The 23,081-nt window shown below is 38.3% G+C and overlaps 1 protein-coding gene across 1 annotated transcript; it reads left to right on the plus strand.

The window, feature by feature from the left end:
• Positions 1-1,282: 1,282 nt before the first annotated feature.
• LOC120303594 lies at positions 1,283-22,617 on the plus strand. Its single transcript, XM_039333325.1, has 4 exons — positions 1,283-1,433; positions 1,515-1,903; positions 21,966-22,098; positions 22,181-22,617. Exons 1-4 carry the CDS (start codon positions 1,388-1,390, stop codon positions 22,600-22,602), a joined length of 990 nt encoding a protein of 329 aa, XP_039189259.1. The 5' UTR covers positions 1,283-1,387; the 3' UTR covers positions 22,603-22,617.
• The last annotated feature ends 464 nt before the right edge of the window (positions 22,618-23,081 follow it).

Genomic DNA, 23,081 nt, shown 5'->3' on the forward strand with positions numbered 1-23,081 from the left:
CCTGCAAGGTCCCTTCCAACTCTGTTGTTGCTGCTGTTGTTGTTGTTGTCATCTGCTGTATCTGCTAATGAAAAGCACAAAATCAAGACACAGTTTCCTCTTTGAAGGAGCCCCATGGTTTCCATTTTCACTCTACACATGACAACACAAAGTTAGGGCACATTCCACAATCCTATCAATTCCCCTTGATTCATTAGAGGAAGAAAAAGAATCTAATCTTTTTAGGAACTCCTTACTAGCAGTCCTCAGTGATAATTCTTCTCTGTCTGTAGAGTTTCCTTCCATTTATGCTTCTTGCATACAAGAGATTTCTATTGAGGGAAGTCAGCTCCCCAGAGAAGGAAATATTAAAAAGGCAGAAAAAATATATTTCCTCAAAAAGGATTTTAAAAGCAGAAACCAACCCTGCCCCCAAATCTCTCTGTCCCAAGCAGGAGCCAGCTCTGTACAAATCCAAATGTAAAACATCAGGAAAGTTGGAGCCAGGAAATCAAGAAGATAAAAGACCTAAAATCTGCATAACCCACCCAAACTCTAGGAGCCATTAGCCCCATCACCAGGGAAGCAGGATATGATAATAGGACTAACCCATCACCATAAAGGATACCAGAGAGGCACACCTAAACTCGGGTCAGAAAACTTGACACAGGAAATAGCCTCAAAGTTCATGCCACAGGAACAGGAAACTATTCCAAACAAAAGGCTAGAGAGGGTATAAAAACCTACTACCCATGTGCTCAGGCCCTTCTTTTCTCTGCTCTTTCCTGCAAGAACCATCTTTCTGCCTCTTCAATAAACTGCAACCTTCTTCCCAAAACAGTCGCCATGTTGTTTATTTATCCCTGGCTTGGATGAACCAGGATGAAGACTGGTCTTCCCACACCCTCAAGCACCTTTCTTTCTGACTAACTTCTTTCTTTCTAGGGGGTTCAGCCAGAGGTCCACTTGGTGGGGTCCAAAGGGCCTGGAGAGTCCCTCCATTTCTCCTGCTTGGCCTCTAGATTAGTTTTCTCATCCACTGCATGAGACAAATGAGAGAGGCACCTAGAAAATTGCTGCAATAGATGGCATAAATCAAGGTTCTTACATTATTTACTACATGAATAAATGGAAGAGATGCTTCACCAAAACCCAATTCAATTAGCCAACGGACACAGCTTATTTTTAACTTTTTTATGAACACCACAAGCTTAAGTCTGTGCCAAGAAATGTATTCAATGAATGCCCTGAGGAGTTCTTTTATGCCAAGTGATATGTAAATCGAGGCACAATTTCCTCTTTAAAGCTCATGGTTTCCCTTTTCAGGAAACACCCACCAACACAACGTTTGTGTATTTTCTAGCATCCTTTCCTAACAATTACGCTCCGTTCATTAGAGGAAGCAAAAATGTTCCTGTGGCTAAACTTGGTGTCCTTTCTAGCAGTCCTCAGAGGTAATTCTTTAGTAATTATCCAGACTAATTTCATTTAATTCTTGCATACAGGGGAGCTCACTGAAACTGCTTTCATTTTAGGTGTCCGATCTGAGGCCCAGTTGGTGGAGTCTGGAGGGGATGTGAGAAGCCCTGGAGGGTCCCTCCGTCTCTCCTGCCAAGCCTCAGGATTCACCTTCAGCAGCTATTGGATGCACTGGGTGAGACAGGCCCCAGGAAAAGGCCTGGAATGGGTTGCATTCATAAACACCAATTCTGGTACTATTTACTACTCAGACAAAGTGAAGGGACGCTTCACCATCTCCAGGGACAATGCCAAAAGCCAGCTATATCTGCAGATGAACAGCCTCAAAGCTGAAGACACGGCAGTTTATTACTGTGCGAGAGACACAGTGAGAGGAAGTGAATCTGGAGCTAGGCAAAAACCTACCATTCCTCAGAGGACTCTGCAAGTCCTTTCACACTCAGAATAGGGCTGCATTTTTCAATGAAAGAAGCCTGAGGTAGCTGCTTCACTGCCAGGAGGAAGAAAGAGCTGACCTAGGTACTGTTGTAATGTGGAAGCTGTTTTCCAACTGGAGGTGGGGGAAACCAAAAAATCTCAATAAAGAAAATAAACTGAATATTATATGGGGAGGGGGGAAACCTCCTGTAAGACAGCAATGGCAAAATGCTGACAAGTTCTGCTCTCAAAATAGCTTTAGAAATAGAAAATTGATTTCCTTAATTAGAACTCTTAATTCCTTTTCTGGATTTGCACTTTGATCCTCATTTTTTTCTTTCTTGAGACTCAGATCTTCCTCTTTCTGCCTTTGTATGTTTGTGTACCTCGTTGTCTCTGTCTATATATTTTTTCTGTATATCTCTTGCTTACTTGTTTTCTCTCCCTCCCTCCACACACAGCCACAAAAACCCCACCCTCACACTTGAAAGTTTAAATATGTTGAAAATCTTATCACTTCTCTAACAGTAAAAATATAACCATATAATCTGGATATATGGGTGAGACAGGCTCCAAGGAAAGGTCTGGAATGGGTTTCCCATATACATCCAAGTTCATCTAGAATTTCCTACTTAGTCAAAGTGAAGGGGCCCTTTACACCTCCAGGGACAATGCTATAAGCCAGCTGTATCTGCTAATGAACACAGTGAGGGGAAATAAAGCTACAACTGCCCATTTCACAAACAACTTCTGGGAACTTTTTTGAAACTTTAGGATTCTTACAATTTGGCATATGCCTCCCTTGGTCAGCTTGCACACTAGGGGTTGCTATTCTCACACTGATGCTGGGGTGGGGGATGGCATGAAAATCAAAACCGCTGTGTACAAGTACTGTAATATCTCATTTCCCAGGCATAGTTTTTCCATCTGATATGCTTAGAAATTTATCCAGTTGATTTCAAGGGAATGTCATTTCTCAAGAGACCACAATTTCCTCCGTAAAGACACATCTGAGTTCAGAACAGAATGTGCCTTGCTAACTGTAGATGTTTGAAATCTTTGCAATGTAGAAAATGTCATGTTCATTCTTGGATGAGAGAGTGTGTACCATATGAACTTGTGAGGTGATTGCTTTGATTTTGACCTTGCAACTTGCTGCAAATTATGTAACTTAAAACTGTGTTTTGTATGTCATTATTATGAGTTTCTTCAAAATGTAACCTGGTTAAGAAAACAAAGGTTCTTGAATGCAGACATACAGTTTGAATTAAATGACCTCTTTTTAGTTCTATATTTAACATGTCTGTTTCAAAAAGTTGTTAGTCCATGCTTTCTCTGTGCTACTTAGATCCGCTTTCCTTATCTTTAATCCAAAAGTTTTGTCTCTTACCTAATGTAAGGTAAAGCTCTTTGCACGTACAATAAATTTAAAAGGAAAAAAAGTTTAGTCTTGGCTGTTCTTAACTTTCTGCACCATTTTCATTGCATGATTTATTTCTGTCACCACGGAACCTTTTCTTGAAATGATGAAACTATCAGATCTTGCTTTACATGTCTGACACTAGGGAGTGGTGCTCATCTCCATATTTTAACTGAGGGAGCCAGCATTGTCCAAAAACATTTTCCCCATTTCCATGGACTTGTGGCCAGCATGACTATATGCAAGGTGCACTTCCCACTGAAGTGGTGCCTATTTATCTACTCACATTTGCACGCTTTTGAAATCCTAGGTGGGCAGGAGCTGGGGCAAGTAATGGGAGCTCACCATTGGGCAGCGATGGCTTTTGAACCCTGGCTATCAGCTTCCCAGCTGTGTAAACCTGTATTTTCTGCTATGTACTCACAATAAAAAGCATGATGGACAGTTCCTAGGATGGACCTTGTTTGAAATGCACGTGTGAAATCTGTGTCCAAAGATAGATAGATAGATAGATAGATAGATAGATAGATAGATAGATAGATAGATAGATAGATAGACAGACAGACAGACAGACAGACAGACAGACAGACAGATAGATAGATAGATAGATATACATATAAGGAAATGCAATGAGGTGGCTATTGAAAGCCATAAATTTACATCAAGGTACAATTTCTTCTTTGAAGGAGCCCAAACCCAAAGTTTGGATACTTTTCCACTTTCTTTCTTTTCTTTCTTTCTTTCTTTCTTTCTTTCTTTCTTTCTTTCTTTCTTTCTTTCTTTCTTTCTTTATTTCTTTCTTTCCAATTTCTCTATTAAAAAAAAAAAAACATTTCTCCCATCAGGAATCCTTTCCTGTTAATTCCCATAAATTCATTAGAAGGAGAAAAAATGCTCTTCAGGGGTGAAATTTAGTCTCCTTACTAGCAGTCCTTAGAGATACTTTTTTCCTCTCAGAAGAGTTTCCTTCCATTTATTGTTCTTGTATATAGGACAGGGGTGTCAAACTCAATTTCATTGAGGGCCGCATCAGTATTGCGGTTGCCCTCAGGGGGCTGGGTGGGTGTGGGCAGGGTGGACATGGCCTACTGGGTGGGCATGGCCAGCTCTACATCATTTGCGTCAAGGGTGCCTGTGTGGGCCTAGGCAGGAGTGGGACAGATCTGAGGGTCTCTGGCAGAAGGGGGTGGGACCAGGGCAAGCGCCAAGGCATGGTCGATTTCTTCATTCCTCACAAAGGGTGACACCTCCCCAGTGTGCACCCAGGGGGCAGGGCTGATACAGGAGGGGATGGTTCCTCGCTGTTTCCAGACGGCCTTGTGGAGCTAAGACTGAATGCATTTCAGCATAGACGGCCACCACAAAATTGTACATTGGCTTCTGGCCGGCCTGGGCCAGGGCCAAGACAGCGGGGGCCGTTCCCTCACTGTTTCCAGGATGGCTTCGCGGACCACATGAAACCACTTCGTGGGCCGCATCTGGTCCCTGGCCCTTGTGTTTGACATGTCTGATATAGGAGATTTTATTCAAGAACCTTTCCATCTAAGAATCCAGTCAGAGGTCCACTTGATGGGGTCTGAAGTGCCTGTGAGTAGGCCAGGGTTGTCCCTCCATCTCTCCTATCCTGCCTCTCAATTAGCTTCCACATATTTACATGAAATGGCTTGGAGGCACCTGAAAAATGGCTACAATAAATGGCATAAACCAAGGTTCCTACATTGTTTAATGCATGGATAAAGGGAAGGGATGTTTCATTATCTCCCCCTCCCCCCAAAAAATATATATTAGCAAAGGAACAATTAGAAATCAGAGGATACAGGTTATTATTTAACATTATTTGAAAATCACATCTGTAAAGTCTACACAAACAAATCTATAAGTGAGTGCCCTGAGGGGCCTTTTATGCCAAGCGATATGTAAATTGAGGCACAATTTCCTCTTTAAAGTTCATGGTTTCCCTTTTCAGGCAACACCCACCAACACAAACTCTGTGCATTTCATCTCCTGTCAATTACCTTCCGTTCATTACAGGGAACAACAATGTTCCTGTGGCTAAATTTGGTGTCCTTTCTGGCAGTGATCAGGGGTAATTCTTTCCAAAATATTCAGATTGTTTTCATTTTAATTCTTGTATACAGGAGAGCTCACTGAAACTCCTTTCATTTTAGGTGTCCAATCTGAGGTCCTCTTGGTGGAGTCTGGAGGGGATGTGAGAAGACCTGGAGGGTCCCTCAGTCTCTCCTGCCAAGCCTCTGGATTCAACTTTGCTGGCACTAACATGAACTGGGTGAGACAGGCTCCAGGGAAAGGCCTGGAGTGGGTGGCATACATAAATCACCCTTCCAGTGGTATTCACTACTCAGACAAAGTGAAGGGTCGCTTCACCATCTCCAGGGACAATGCCAAAAGCCAGCTCTATCTGCAGATGAACAGCCTCAAAGCTGAAGACACAGCAATTTATTATTGTGCAAGAGACACAGTGAGACGAAGTAAATCTGAAGCTAGGCAAAAACCTACCATTCCTCAGAGGACTCTTCAAGTCCTTTCACACTCAGAATAGGGCTGCATTTTTCAATGAAAGGAGCCTGAGGAAGCTGCTTGATTGCCAGGAGGAAGGAACAGTTGACCTTGGTATCTGTAGTGTGGAAGCTGTTTTCCAACTGGAGGTGGGGAAAACCAAAAAATCTCAATAAAGAAAATTAACTGAATAATTATACGGGGGGGGGGGACTCCTGTAAGACAGCAATGGCAAAATGCTGACAAGTTCTGCTCTCAAAATAGCTTTAGAAATAGAAAATTGATTTCCTTAATTAGAACTCTTAATTCCTTTACTGGATTTGCACTTCGATCCTCATTTTTTTTTTTCTTGAGATTCAGATCTTCATCTTTCTGTCTTTGTGTGTTTGTGTACCTCGTTGTCACTGTCTATATATATTTTTTTTCTGTTTATCTCTTGCTTATTTGTTTTTTCTCCCTCCCTCCGCACACAGACACAGACACACAAAAACCCCACTCTCACACTTGAAAGTTTAAATATGTTGAAAATCATATCACTTCTCTAACGGTAAAAATATAGCCATATAATCTGGATATATGGGTGAGACAGGCTCCAAGGAAAGGTCTGGAATGGGTTTCCCATATACATCCAAGTTCATCTAGAATTTCCTACTTAGTCATAGTGAAGGGGCCCTTTACACCTCCAGGGACAATGCTAAAAGCCAGCTGTGTCTGCTAATGAACACAGTGAGGGGAAATAAAGCTACAACTGCCCATTTCACAAACAACTTCTGGGAACTCTTTGAAACCTTAGGACAGTGATGGCGAACCTTTTAGAGAACAAGTGCCCAAAAACTGGCCGCGATGGGTCGGACATGACTTCGCAACTAACAACAACAAGAGCAGGCATGTCAAACTGCCGGCCCACAGGCCGGATGCATCATACTGAAACTGTGCCCACTCCATTGCCAGCAATGGGTGAAAAGTCGCAATGTGTCGTGTGACGTCACATGATGTCGTGAGTTTGACATGCCTGGATTAGAGTCATTCATCCTCATCCCTTAACTGTCAAACGAAAAAAGAAAAAAAAATAGTGAAATAGATCCTATGGTCTCATCCTGTAGACTTGTCACTTTCATTATGTGGCCAATTCCACATGGCAAAGCAACATTTTTCTTTATTCAAGTCTGGAATCAGAATTTAAAACATCTTAATTTTCACTGCATGTCTTGTGAAGTCCCAACTATTGTGTTTTACAAGACACAGTGAGAATAAGTCTTTGTGAGATCAAGGGAAAAAAAATGTCCTTCATTCAGAAGAAAATTCTGGATTGCTTTTGAAATCCTTGGTAAGGGATGTAACAAATTTTCCGTTTGGATTATCTTGGTGCCAGTGGTGAGATCCGCCCCCGTCCTTCTGGATGTTTGAAAGGTCCTCAAAACTTGATTCTGCTGATTGGTGTGGGGTCCTGATTCTTCTTCTTCTTGTGCCATATCCGTTATCGGACGTTGGTGATCATGTTGGCGATCCTGTTTTTATCAGCAGCTGCACGAAAAAGTGCTGCTGAGTTTTGTCCAAACCAGTCCCTTAGATTTTGAAGCCACGATGTTCTTCTTCTGCCTGGACCTTGTTTGCCTTCAATTTTTCCCTGGAGGATTAAATGGAGTATGCCGTATTTTTCTGGGTGTCGCATCACATGTCTGAAATATTCTAATTTTTGTTTTTTAATTGTTTTGATGATTTCCCTTGGTTTTCCCAGGCGGCTTATCACCTCTTCATTTCTGATCTTGTCAACCCAGCTTATACATAACAGCCACCTGTAAATCCACATTTCAAATGCTTCTAGTCTCTTCAGGTGGCCTTCTGTCAGAGACCAGCTCTCTACTCCATAGAGCAGGATAGAAAAAATATAGCATCTGACAAGCCTGATTTTCAGTCTTAGGCTTACGTCGTGACTGCAGAATAGTTACAGAGAACCCCAATATCTCAGGGGCTGCCACAAAGAAGAGGGAGTCAAGCTATTTTCCAAGGCGCCTGAAGGCAGGACAAGAAGCAACGAGTGGAAACTAAGCAAGGAGAGAAGCAACCTAGAACTAAGGAGAAACTTCCTGACAGTTAGAACAATTAACCAGTGGAACAACCTGCCTCCAGAAGCGGTGAATGCTCCAACACTGGAGGTTTTTAAGAAGAGACTGGACAGCCATTTGTCTGAAATGGTATAGGGTTTCCTGCCTGAGCAGCGGGTTGGACTAGATGACCTCCAAGGTATCTTCCAACTTTACTACTATTATTATTATTATATTCAAAGGCATTCAGTTACTGAATATCAGTTTGCTGCAGGGAACCACATAAATCCACATTTCAAATGCTTCTAGTCTCTTCAGGTGGCCCTTTAGGCTGGAGGTTTATGGTTCAGTGACAGGGAAGCCACCACCATTATTCCTATCCAGCATTATTTTTGAATTGTTATTTAATTCTTTGGAATTTTGATTGTTCTTATACTTACAACTGTTTTTGTATTTCCATTTTTATTACTTTGTAAGCTGCCCAGAGTCAACTCTTGAGTGACACATAAATTCAATAAATAAGTTTAATAACATGAATTTATTAATTATTCATTATGAAATAAATTTCTTCATGAACTCAAGGAAATATGATCTTGAATTCTTTTTTCTAAGTAAATTTCTCCTATGAACTCACAGAAACAAAAGACCTTCTCCCCACTTTTCTTAGGACTGGAATGGTATTTGTGAATCCTACACATCACCACAATGAGTAACTCCTTTATCTCAACCAATATGTAAATTGAGGCAAATTTCCCCTTTTAAATAAGACTTTTCAGGCTACACACTTTAACTCATAGTTTGTCCACTTTCCCAAACCATCCATCAATTATCTTCCTTTCATTAGAAGGAGTAAAAATGATTCTGCAGCTAATCCTGTTCTTTACAATAATCCTTGGAGGTAATTCTTTCTTTCTTTCCATTTTAATTCTTTAACACAGGAGAGCTCACTGAAACCTTTCATTTTAGGAGTCCAATCTGAAGACCAGTTCATGGAGTCTGGAGGGGATGTGAGAAGACCCGGAGGGTCCCTCCGTCTCTCCTGCCAAGGTTCTGGATTCACCTTCAGCAGCTACGGGATGCACTGGGTGAGAAAGTTCCCAGGAAAAGGACTGGAATGGTTTGCATGGATATTTACCGATTCCAGCAGTATTTTCTACTCAGACAAAGTGAAGGGACGCTTCACCATCTCCAGGAACAACGCCAAAAGCCAGCTGTATCTGCAAATGGACAGCCTCAAACCAGAGGACACAGCTGTCTATTACTGTACAAGAAACCCAAGGGCACAATTGTCACAGTGAGAAGAAGCTAAACAAAAAAACATTCTTTTTTTCACAGAGCAGCTCTGCCACTTGATTCAGTCCCTGTTTGTGAATTAGTCAGTGAGAAATGAAATAATAACAATAACTATAACAATAGTAGTAATAACATTATTAATAACAGTTCCACCAATTATACTTTCCCTCTGGGTTGAGAAACCCTAATTAGTCACTTTGCATTCTCCAAAGAATTCCGTTTGCTCTATGATTAGAATATGAAAAGAAATATTCCCAACAACTATATGCAGTGCTTTTTATGTTCTATCTCCAATCCGCGTCTTTCAAAATGTTTTTGTGCAACTTGATTATCTGTTACATTTGAATCACTTTGGAAAAAGGGTGAAATTTGACAACTCTTTGTTTTAATTACTTTATTGTAAACCAGTCTTTTCTCTCATAAATTCAAAAATAAAAGATAACAACAACAACAACAACAACAACAACAACAAGAACAACAACAACAACCCAGGTCCTGGGTAAGGACTTGATAGGTAGACAAAATGCCAAATCCAGTCTGAACATCTGGCTGACTGTGCGATGAATAATAATAATAATAACAACAAATATAATAATATATTATTATATATAATATAATATAATAATAACAAATGCATATAAAGTCAAAATTGAGAAGATAGCAACAGACAGTAAATGTCGCCTATGCAAAGAAGCTGAAGAAACAGTGGACCACTTGGTAAGCTGTTGCAAGAAGATTGCACAGACTGACTACAAGCACCGGCATGACAAAGTAGCAACAATGGTGCATTGGAAGATCTGCAAAAAATATCATTTGCCTGTAAGCAAAAACTGGTGGGATCATAAAATAGAGAAAGTCATAGAAAATGATAAAATTAAATTGCTCTGGAACTTCAGAATTCAAACAGACAAGCACCTGCAACATAACACCCCAGACTTAACAATTGTCGATAAGAAAGACAAAAAAGTCTGGATAGTGGACGTGGCAGTGCCTGGAGATAGCAGAATAGATGAAAAACAACTGGAGAAGATCACAAAATACAAAGACCTACAAATAGAAATAGAAAGACTGTGGCAAAAGCAAGCAAGGGTAGTACCAATAGTAATAGGCCCCTTGGGTGCAATCCCAAAACAATCAATGCACTGAGAGGATCTTTTATAAAAAGCAATGTATAAATCAAGTAACGTTTTCCCTTTTAATTGAACCAGTTGGTTTCCCTTTTCAGTCTACACAAGTCTTTCTTTTACTTACTGTAAAGTAAATATGTCCTACTAGTTTGGAGAGAAAAAAAATATGTGTAAGATGTGTTCAAATAAATATATACGTGAATGCTGTAAGAGACTCTTTTATCCCCCAAGCAATATGTAAATCAAGGTACAATTTCCCCTTTAAAAGAGCCCCACAATATCCCTTTTTTAAGTCACACCCAACAACAAAAAGATCCTTTCCTATCCATTCATTAGAGGGAGCAGAAAATGACTGTGTGTCTAAAATTGGTTTCTTTACTAACAGTTCTCAGAAGTAATTGATTTTTCCCTATTAAACCTCTTCCCATTTTAATTCTTGTATACAGGAGAGTTCATTGAAACTCCTTTCATTTTAGGTGTCCGATCTCAGGTCCAGTTGGTTGAGTCTGGAGGAGATGTGAGAAGACCTGGAGGGTCCCTCCGTCTCTCCAAGCTTCTGGATTCACCTTTGGAAGCTCTGCCATGTACTGCGCGATACAGGCTCCTGGGACAGGACTGGAATATAATACAGGTTCCAGCACTATTTACTACTTAGACAAAGTCAAGGGATGCTTCACCATCTCCAGGGACAATGCCAAAAGCCAGCTGTATCTGCAGATGAACAGCCTCAAACCAGAGGACACGGGAGTCTATTACTGTACGAGTAATAGAAGTGAGAAGAAGCCACACAGAAATCTTTCTTTCTTGTACAGAAGCTCTGCAAGTTGTTTCAGCCCCAGATCCTTCATAAGTCAAGGAGAATTAATTACCATCTAGTGAAACTTTAGGACTCTTTTCTGTTAGTCCAGTTAGAGAGTTTGCTGGAAGAGAATGTGAAAATTGTGAAAATGGCTTGAAAATTCCAAGTTCACCTTCCCGGTTTAAAAGGCAATTTGGCTTCAGCAAAAAGAACTGGAATGGAATGTAGTCCTTTTGTATCATGGCTACAGATGGAAGGAGATGAAACTTTGGGATCCTCTTTCTAAATAAACAAATGTATACAAATACATGGATATTGAGGAAATATCTGCTCTGAAAGAGTCTGCTTGGAGAATTAGGAAGATGCCTCCCCTGCTCATATTTGACACTGTCACATAAAACCTGTAGCCAAGCAAAAACTGTCACTTTCATAATACAGCTCTGCAAATTTATTTTGCTTTAGCTTCATTAATTAACATTCTTCCTTCAGGTCTTCAGTTTGAAATTCTATCTTAATTCATTGTCTATGAACAAAACTCTTCTTTTTACTTTTTACCTCCATTCCATATTGAGTTTGATATTTACTCAGTCCATTGATTCCTGAAGCCCTCTGTCTCATTTCACACATGTTTACTTCATACTCTTGCGCCATGCAGAGATTGGTCACAATGTATGAAACTATAATTTCTTAAGATGTCACCTCACTCTTCACCTGCATTCCATCAATGAAAGTTGCCATGGTAGTTAAGAAATGACTATTCTTTACCTTCATTCCAACAACTGAAACTGTCACAGTAGTGAAGAAATGACTGCTACAAGGCAGCACATTAGGTGACAGAACTGAACACTAAAGCATACAAGGAACGGTTGCGGGAATTGGGTATGTTTAATGAAGAGAAGAACCAGGGGTGACATGATAGCAGTGTTCCAATATCTCAGGGGCTGCCACAAAGAAGAGGGAGTCAAGCTATTCTCTAAAGCACCTGAAGGCAAGACAAGAAGCAACGAATGGAAACTAACCAAAGAGAGAAGCAACTTAGAACTAAGAAGAAATTTCCAGAGAGTCAGAACAATTAATCAATGGAACAACTTGTCTCCAGAAGCTTTGAATGCTCCAACACTGGAAGTTTTAAAAAAGAGACTGGACAGCCATTTGTCTGAAATGATATAGGGTTTCCTGCCTGAGCTGGGTGTTGGACTAGATGACCTCCAAGGTCCCTTCCAACATCATCATCACCACCATCACCACCACTACTATTATTATTATTATTATTATTATTATTATTATTATTATTATTATTGATCATCGAACAATCAGCCAGATGTTCACACTGGATTTGGCATTTTGTCTACCTATCGAGTCCTTACCCAGGATCTGGGATAGGAAGATGTGGATATTTGATGGTATTACAGGTATCGTCGCAGGATGGAAGCAGTTCCTAGTAAGGCCGCCTTTTGCAATTGACTAATAGCGAATTTGTCAATGCCAATGGTGTTCAAGTGGTGCTCCAGTTGTTTTGGGATTGCACCCAAGGAGCCTATGACTATTGGTACTACCCTTGCTTGCTTTTGCCACAGTCTTTCTATTTCTATTTGTAGGTCTTTGTATTTTGTTATCTTCTCCAGTTCTTTCTCGTCTATACTGCTGTCTCCAGGCACTGCCACGTCCACTATCCAGACTTTTTTTATCTTTCTTATTGAGAATTTTTAAGTCTGGGGTGTTATGTTGCAGGTGTTGTCTGTTTGAATTCTGAAGTCCCAGAGCAGTTTATTTTTATCATTTTCTATATTATGATGATGATGATGATGAACCTCAGCCCAGACCACATACATTCCCAGCTGGACCTCAGCCTGTCCACTACCTATTTTAAATAAAAGGAAGTTTTCTACAGAAAAAAAAACATGGCTGCACCATGAGTTCACCAGTGTCTCCCATTGTGGCCAATCTCTAAATGGAAGAGGTAGAAACCAAAGTCCTAATCTCCTTCACAGGAATTTCACCCACTCACTGCCCATTTCACTTAGCAGCTCTTAGAATTTCTCTGAAACCTTAGGATTCTTACAATTTGGTGTGTGCCTCTCTTGGTTGTCTTGCACACCAGAGGGTACTATTCTCACACAGCTGCCTGGGCAGTGAGGCCATGCAAGTCAAACCAGTGACAAATAATATCTTATTTCCAAGGCAGAGCTTTTCCATACTGAAACATTTATCAAATTGATCTCAAAAGAATGTGTCTACTCAAGAGGCCACAATTTCCTCCATAAAGCCATGTTTGAATTCAGAACAAATATGCATTGTGAAACTGTAGATGTCTGAAATTTTTGCAAAGTAGAAAATGTCAAATTTAGTTTTGGATGGCTGAAAAAATGTCCAATATGAAGCTACGATGTGATTGTTTTGATTTTGACCTTGGTACTTTGTGCAAATTCTGTCTCTTACAAATTGTGATTTATGCCTTAATTTGTATGCAGTTAACATGAATTTCTTTCAAAGAAAACCTAGTTAAGAAGACAAGGTTCCTGAATTCAGACATATCATTTGAACTAATTCACCACTTTTAAGTTATGTCTCTAACATTTCTGTTATATATATATATATATATATATATATATATATATATATATATATATATATATATATATATATATATTAGTCTATGTTGTTGTTGTTGTTAATATTATTATTATTATTATTATTATTATTAAGATGGGCTGGTTTCGGACTTCTGGTGGTTAAAGCGGCGATGATGGCGGCTACTTTGTAGCCGTCCTTCTGAGACGGTGTCAGATCCGCGGAGCACAGCGTTCATCAGCTGGCTCGCAGCTCGAAATCCCCTTCCCGGGCGAAGGGAAGGGGTAGAGACTGCATGAATAGAGGTAGAACCTCTTAACCTTCCCTGGATTTTTTTTTTAGGGGGGTAGAAAGAGTGCTCCCTCGGAGTTCATTGCCTTCTCCGCCTCTCAGCTGTCTTTGCTTTTTCGGAAGCAAAGCAAAACGCCGTTACCATCTCCGCACTCAAAGCTGCTTGGTGAGTGACTTTTAAAGCGGACAGAACTGTTTAAAGGATTTTATTTAGAGTTAGAGATTTATTTTCTTTAATTTTTTCTTTTTAGTATAAGCTGATTTTTTTTTCACTTTCTTTTCTTTGGGCGGAAAGTGAGAGTGAAAGTAAAATGGCATTTTGAAAGTTTTTTTCCTATCTCGGGAAAGAAAAGACGGACTGATTGAACTGTATGCTTAACATTGTTTTTTTTTAAGTCTTTTTTCTTCTTTTAAATTGCCTTGGGAGTTTTTATTTTTATTGTATTTTTCCTGGTCTTTTTATTTGTAAGGATTTAAGTACTTTTTTTCCTTTTTTTAAGAAGAAAGAAAGATACTTTAAAATGGCTTCAAAGAGACAACCAGCTTCTATAGTTTCTAAGGTGATTTCTTCTCCTGTTACTGCAACTGTTCAACAACAACTTAAAGTAACACCACCGGTGCAACAACCTAAGGCTATATCTCCACCTTCTCCTCCCCCATCAGGCACATCTGCACAAGATTTAAAGGATATAATGGGAAAGGCTGTGTCTCAATTTAGGGAGGAAGTGAAGCAACTTCTGGAACAGAGCAAATCTGAAACTAAGGAAGAATTGAAGAAGGAAATGAAGGAGCTTTTTGTACAGAATAATACTATTTTGAGGGAAGACATAGTCTCAGCTTTATCTGGATTGGCTTCTGTGGTTGTGAAGCTGGACTCCAGAGTGGAAGAAGTTGAAGAAAAAGTAGAATTTTTGGATTATAAATTTCAAGATATGGAAAAAAAAGTGGAAACCTCACAAGATGATATCCTTATGTTTCAGTACAGACAGATGGAACATGCTTTGAGAATCAGAGGCCTTAAAGAAGATAAGAATCAAGATCTGATGGAAATGGTGATTAATGATTTGGCTGTTGTTCTGAATATAGACAAAGATGAATTACGTGGAGAAGTGGAAAAAATCTACAGAGTTAATTCTTGGATTGCGAAACAGAAGAATTTGCCTAGAGATGTGGTGATCTACTTTGCTAAGAAGTCTCTGCGTAATCAGATTTTACAAGCTTTTTATAACAAAAGATTCCAGATTGCTGCTCAAGATATTATTATTTTAAAGGAAATCCCATCCAAAATCTTAAGAAGCAGAAAAGATTTTGCTTTTTTAGCAAATGAACTTAAAGCAAGATTGATTTCATTTAGATGGGAGATTCCGATGGGTATTGTTTTGAGCCATGCGGGGACACGTTATAGACTTAACACAGTTGCTAAAGCTAAAGAATTTTATAACACGGTCCTGGGTGCAGGCTCATTTTCATTTATTCAGAAAGCTTTGAGTGATAAAGAGGAGGAACAGCAGTCTGAGGGATCAGGCTTGATGGCTGCTGGGCAGGTGGAATGGATGCGTCAAGCAGAGGTTAAAGAACAGAGAATGACCTGTGCAGCATATAAACGTAAGGAAAAGGAGCAACAGAAGAAAGAAGCTAAAGAATCTGTTCATCAGATTGTTTCAATGCCGGTGGGAGGAGCAAGACCCAAAAGTTCTGCAACACATTCTTCAGTAGCAGATCTTGAGGGAATCTTCTCCAGGCTCCTGGTTGAGGGAGATGGCAAAGTTCCTGACCTGGAATGTTAACGGTTTAAACATTCCCCAGAAGAGGAAGAAAATTTTTCATTATTTAAAGCAACATAACAATGACATTATTTGTTTGCAGGAAACTCATATTTTACTTAAAGATCAAAAATACTTAGCTAACCCTCGTTTGGGATCTCATTTTATATCTCCTGCCCCTGGGAAAAAAGGGGGTGTGGTAATTTATGTTAAGCAAAATTTACCAGCTTGTTTGGTAGAATCAGATCCACAAGGAAGATATGTTATGGTTAAACTTGGTTTATATGGTAAGAAAATACTTATTGTGGGATTGTATGCACCAAACCAGCAACAGGAACAATTTTATAAGTTGTTACATCAGAAAATAACTCTGTTGGACTATAGGTCCGTGATATTAATGGGAGACTGGAATGGTGTTTTAGATACACAAAAGGACAAAAAAGGTTCTTCTATTTTTTTCAAACAGGCTAAACTACCTAAAGCCTTTTTTGAATTGAAAGAAGATTGGGAATTGAGAGACTATTGGCGTGAATGTAACCAAGAGGAAAGAGATTTTACCTTTTTTTCAGACAGACACAAATCCTTTTCAAGGATTGACTTTTTTTTTATTACAACAGATTTATATAACAGGGTGAAGAATATTAAAATCTTTCCTAGGACATTGACAGATCATAGTCCAGTCTGGATGGAATTGGTTGCTGAGAAAGAAGAGAGGAGATCCTGGAGGTTGAATGAGAATTTATTTAAACAAGAAAAAAATGTTCAAAAACTAAAGGAATGTTTAAAGGAATATTTTGCTTTAAATATGAATAAGGGAACATCAATGTCAATGGTATGGGATGCAAGTAAAGCCTTTATGCATGGGATTTTGATAAATATGAACAATTTTCATAGACAGAAGCAGATTCAGAAACGTAAAGAATTAGAAGATGAGATTAAATTAAAAGAGAAACTTTTAATTTCAAATCCTTTAGATGAAAAGGTTAAAGGAGTTATAGAATTGTTAAAAACACAATTTAATATGTTGATGGCTGATCAAGCTGCAACCAACTTATTGTTTATGAAACAAAATACATTTTGTAATGCTAATAAACCAGGGAGGTGGTTGGCTTATCAGTTAAGAAAGAAACAGAGACAGAGAATTATAGATAAAATAAATTATAATGGTAAATTGGTTTACCAGAAAGAATTGATAAAGAAATCTTTTTTAGATTATTATCAAAAATTATATAAGAGTACTAATGTACAAACTACAGATATAAACAATTATTTAAGTAAAGCTAATTTTCCTAAATTAACAGAAGATCAGAAAAAAGAGATTAATGATGTAATTACCAATGAGGAAGTTGTGACAGCTATTAAGCAATTGAAATTAGGCAAGGCGCCCGGTACGGATGGTTTGACATCTATTTATTATAAAATTTTAGTAGAAGAGATGACCCAACCATTATGTGAGCTTTTTAATAATATATTACAGGGTTTAGAGATCCCTCCGTCATGGCGTAATGCTTTTATATCTTTGATTCCAAAAGAGGACCAAGATCTCACCTTGCCTAAGAACTATAAGCCCATATCTCTTTTAAATGTGGATTACAAAATTTTTGCAAAAATCATAGCCAATAGGTTTATGGGGGTTTGGCAGCAGCTTATACATAAGGACCAATTGGGTTTTATAACTGAAGGTATATGAAAAATAATGTTAGACAAATTATTAATTTATTAGAATATCTAGATAAAAACAAACAAGTCCCTGCAGGGCTGATATTTTTGGATGCTGAAAAAGCCTTTGACCAGTTGAATTGGCAGTTTATGTTATGTTTAATTAAGGAGATGAGTTTTGGACAAAATATATTACAAGTTTTATCTAATATATATCAAAAACAGACTGCTCAACTTATTGTAAATGGGGGTTTGTCAGAGGTTTTCACAATAGAAAAAGGTACAAGACAGGGATGCCCATTATCTCCGTATAATTTGTTTGTCTTAACATTGGAAATTTTGTTGATTAAAATTCGGGAGTCTCAAGAAATAAAAGGAATAGAAATTAATAAAAAAGAATATAAGTTAAGAGCTTTTGCAGATGACTTGGTTGTTACTTTGTATCAACCTACTTATTCGGTAGTTAAATTATTACAACTGATTCAGCAATATGGGTGTGTCTCGGGTTTTAAAATTAATAATAATAAGACCAAAATATTACCAAAAAATATGACCAATTGTGATAAACAGACTTTGGTCAATTTAACAGATTTCGAAGTTGTTGACAAGGTAAAATATTTGGGGGTTACACTATCTGCTTCTAATGCAAAACTGTACAAAAATAATTATGAAAAGTTGTGGATTGGGGTACAGAAGGATTTAAAGAATTGGAATAATTTATAGTTATCTCTTATGGGTAGAATTGCAGTTATTAAAATGAATGTTCTGCCAAAGTTTCTTTTTTTGTTTGAAATGTTACCTATTTTAAAGAATGAACTTAACTTAAATGAATGGCAGAAAGGTATTAACAAATTTATTTGGGCAGGGAAGAAACCAAGGGTCAAACTTAAAATTATGCAAGATTTCCATGAGAGAGGTGGACTCAAGGTACCAAATTTGAAATTGTATTATGATGCGGTGGTACTAACATTGATTAGTGATTGGGTGAATTTAACAAATGTAGAAATACTCCATTTGGAAGGCTGGGATTTACTTTTTGGATGGCATGCCTATTTAATTTTTAATAAAAAAATGGACCGGGTTTTTAAATCTCATATTATAAGAATTTCTTTGCTTAGGGTGTGGAGGAAATACTATAGAAATGATTTTAAAATACCATTATGGGCCATACCTTGGCATGTGATAGAGGGAATAAAGAAAGGAGTCAAGATGGGTACGGTTTCTTATATACAATTTGTATAGTTTCTTATATACAAGTTTCTTATATACAATTACTTAGATGGGATGGTCAAAATGGTCAAAATCTTTGGAAGATTTAACACATGAAAATTTTACTTATTCATGGTCTCAATATAGACAAATAGTGGATAGATGGAAGACGGATTGTAATATGGGATGGCTTAGAGAAGATGAAAATCTCATCAAACAGGTAAGGGATCAAAGACCAACCCATATTAAGAGGGTTTATGGGGTTTTAGTGGAAATGGACTCAGAATCTGAATTAATTAAAGATTGTATGATTAAATGGGCGCAAAATATCGGTGAATCAATTTCACTGGATACTTGGGAACTCATTTGGGTGAGGAATGTTAAATTCACACAAGCACAGAACTTAAGAGAGAATTTTTATAAAATGTTTTACAGATGGCACCTTGATCCAAAGAAAATGTCCATTATGTACCCTGATCTACAGCCTAAATGTTGGAGATGTGGTTGTTTGGATACTACTTATTTTCATATTTGGTGGTCGTGTAAAAATATAAAAGCCTTTTGGATTAAGATATGGTGGAATATTCAAAGAATTTTTAGAAGGAGGGTAAAATTTACCCTGCAATTATTTTTATTAGGTATTATTACTGACTGTGATGCTAAGGAAGTTATACTGATGTTAAATTTGATTACAACCGCTAGGCTGTTAGTTGGACAATATTGGAAGAAGGATTCTTTGCCTACTTTGCAAGAGTGGTTTTATAAAGTTTCTTATTTGGTGGAAATGGCAAAGATTTTGGCTTTCTTAAAGGAGCAATCTCAAGAGAAATTTTTTGTTGTATGGGAAAAATGGATAAATTTTATACAATATAATTTGGATATGGAAAAATATCATTTAGCTTTCTTATAATTTGTATAGATTGTTTTTTCTTTTCTTTTTCCGTTTCTTGTTTTTTTATTTTTTTTTTCTTTTCTTTCTCTTTCTCTCTCTCTTTCCTTTCTTTCTTTTTTCTTTTTTAAGTATTTTTTTTAATTAATGTTTATATATATTTTATTATTATAAGATGTAAAATTTGTTTAGATATTTTAAAATTTTAGATAAGCCTATATTCAGTTCTGGGAAGTTCGGGGAGGGGGGAGGGAGGGGTGGGCTTGGGAGGGATGGGGTGAGGGTTGATATTTGTAAAACTTTTAAAAATTTTCAATTAAAAAAAAAAGATGGGCTGGTTTCCTTACATTTACCCTTTTCTTGATTATTTTGTGCATTTCAAAATCAACTTTATAAGATGTTCAGCAAAATTGATTTGGGACTTTGATACAACTTTGATACTAGATTGTGTATGTACAATTCAACTGTGGGTTTCAAATTGTGCCTTATGACAATTTAAATTATTTAAATTGCCATGTTGGAGGCCAAGTATGAAAAATGTGATACATTTGAATTCAGGATATTTAATCCACAACTGTTCCCTTGACCACATGGTCAAGGGAACAGTTGTGGATTAAATATCCTGAATTCAAATGTATCACATTTTTCGTACTTGGCCTCCAACATGGCAATTTAAATAATTTTCAGCATATTAAAAAAAAAAAAAAATCTGTCACCGTAGAACCCTTTCTTGAAATGACAAGGCTATCAGATCTTGCTCTACATAAAGGTAAACCTTTCCCCTGTTCAGTTGTGTCTGACTCTAGGGGTGGTGCACATCTCCATATTTTAATTGAGGGAGCCAGCATTGTGCAAAGACATTACCGTGGTCATGTGGCCAGCATGACGATATGCAAGGTGCACAGAATGCTGTTCCCTTCCCAACAAAGTGGTACCTATTTATCTACTTGAATGTTCATGTTTTCGAACTGCTAGGTTGACAGGAACTGGGGCAAGTAATAGGAGAGTTCACCCCATCCCATGGCACTCAATCTTGAACCCAGGCTGTCATCTTCCAAGCTGTGTAAACTGGGTTTTTCCTAGGTACTCCCAATAAACACCATGGTGGACTGTTCCTAAAACCGAGCCTCATTTGAAATCCATGTGTGAAATCTACATCCAAAGATATATACATAAACAAATGCAATGAGATGGCTCTTTTATGCCAGATATTTGAATCGAGGCACAATTTCCTCTTTAAAGGAGCCATATGGTTTTCCTTTTCAGTCTACACACATCAACAGAAAGTTTGGTCAGTTCCCATAATCATTTCCTCTCAATTCCACTCAATTCATTAGAGGAGAAAGAATGAATCTCAAAGATGAAATTTGACGTCCTTACTAGCAAACCTCAGAGATAATTCTTCCCTCTCTCAAGAGTTTCCTTCCATTTACTCTTCTTGTGTACAGGAGATTTCTTTCAAGCACCTTTCTTTCCAGGAGTCCAGTCAAAGGTCCACTTCATGGGATTTGAAGGGCCAATGAGAAGGCCTGGAGAGTCCCTCTATCTCTCCTGACTTGCCTCTAGATTAGCTCTTGCATCCGTTACATGAAACGCATGAGAGAGGCACCTACAAAAGGGCTGTAATAGATGGCATAAATCAAGATCCCTATATTATTTGATACAGGGATAAATGGAAGGGATGCTTCACCATCTCCAAAACCCAATTCTATCAGCAAAGGAACAACTTTAAAACAGAGGACATGGCTTATTATTTAACATGATTTGAAAATGACACATGTCTCCCTCCAGCCAGATTAGCCAAAATGTATAATGGATACTCACCTATGTGCTGGAAGTGTAAAAAAGAAAAGGGCACTTTTTTCATGTATGTAGAGAAGCACAGGTGTATTGGCGTATGGTCTGGGAATGGGCAATAGAAATGACTAGGCAAAACTTTCAATACAAACCTGAGCCATTACTATTAGGAATACTAGAGAAAAATGTAAATAAAGGTGACACATATCTAATTATTCATGTGGTTATGGCGGCAAGGATCCTATTTGCTCAAAAATAGAAAGCAATGGAAGTACTAAGTGAGGAAGTACTAATAAAGAAAATTATGTATTGCGCAGAACTAGACAGGATAACTAAAATATTAAAAAATCAGGAAGAAACAGAATGTTATCGAATATGGAATAAATTTTATAGATGGAGGAAAAAAAATAGAGGTCACAGCAAAGATATGTTAAGACAGAGACCAGAAATGTACAGTTGTATATAGATATATTATATATAATTAATGTACAATATGGACTGACAAGATGGAGATGTCAGTCAAAGACGATTTACCATGTTCAATGCTTTTCATCTTTTTTTCCTTTGTATGCAATAAAAACTTAAAAAAAAATAAATAAAGTCTATACAAAGAAACCTAAGAGCAAGTGCCCTGAAGGACCCTTTTATAACAGGCAATATGTAAATTGAGTCACAATTTCCCCTTTAAAGCTCATGGTTCCCCTTTTCAGACAACACCCACCAACACAAAGTTTGTGCATTTCATTTTCCAGAATCCATTCCTATCAACTACGCTCCATTCATTAGAGGGAGCAACAATGTTCCTGTGGCTAAATTTGCTGTCCTTTCTAGCAGCCCTCAGAGGTATTTCTTTCCTAACTATTCAGATACTTTTCCTGATAATTCTTGTATACAGGAGAGCTCACTGAAATTCCTTTCCTTTTAGGTGTCCTTTCCGAGGTCCAGTTGGTGGAGTCTGGAGGGGATGTGAGAAGCCCTGGAGGATCCCTCCGTCTCACCTGCCAAGGTTCTGGATTCACCTTCAGTAGTGCTTACCTGCACTGGCTGAGACAGGCTCCAGGAAAAGGCCTGGAATGGGTGGCCTATATAAGTACAAGCTCAACTCCCATTTACTACTCAGACAAAGTGAAGGGCCGCTTCACCATCTCCAGGGACGATGCCAAAAGCCAGCTGTATCTGCAAATGAACAGCCTCAAAGCTGAAGACACAGCAGTCTATTACTGTGCGAGAGACACAGTGAGAGGAAGTGAATCTGGAGCTTGGCAAAAACCTGCCATTCACCACAGTAGCCCTGCAAGTCCATTCAGCCCCAGAATAGGGCTGCATTTTTCAATGAGGGGAGTCTGAGGAAGCTGCCTGATTGCCAGGAGGACGATAGAACTGATCTTTGTATCAGCTCTGTGGGGGCTGTTTTCCAAGGGGAAGGGGAAGAAAATAAAGTGAATAGTTAAAATGAGAGTGAGAGAAAAACGCTTAGAAGACAGAAATGGCAAAGTGCCCTCAAGAAATCTTTAGAGATACAACACTGTATTCCTTATTTAGAACTCTTTTTTTTTTTATTGGGTTTGTAGTTCAGTTCTCAGATCTGCTGCCTTCCACCTTTTGTGCATGTATGAGTATCTATGCCTCTCTATCTCTCTCTCTCTTTCTTTACACACACACACACACAGAGAGAGAGAGAGAGAGAGAGAGAGAGAGAGAGAGAGAGAGAGGGAAGTTTAAATATGTTTAAAATCATACCCTCTTCTATCAGTAGAAATTTAGGCAGGTAATAAAATAAGGATAACCTAAATGCTAATAATTTAATGTAGTGTGAAACCAAGGAA

The sequence above is a fragment of the Crotalus tigris genome, unplaced genomic scaffold (genome assembly GCF_016545835.1).
Source record: "Crotalus tigris isolate CLP2741 ecotype Arizona unplaced genomic scaffold, ASM1654583v1 scf7180000024473.799607, whole genome shotgun sequence".
In the NCBI taxonomy this organism is placed as follows: domain Eukaryota; kingdom Metazoa; phylum Chordata; class Lepidosauria; order Squamata; family Viperidae; genus Crotalus; species Crotalus tigris.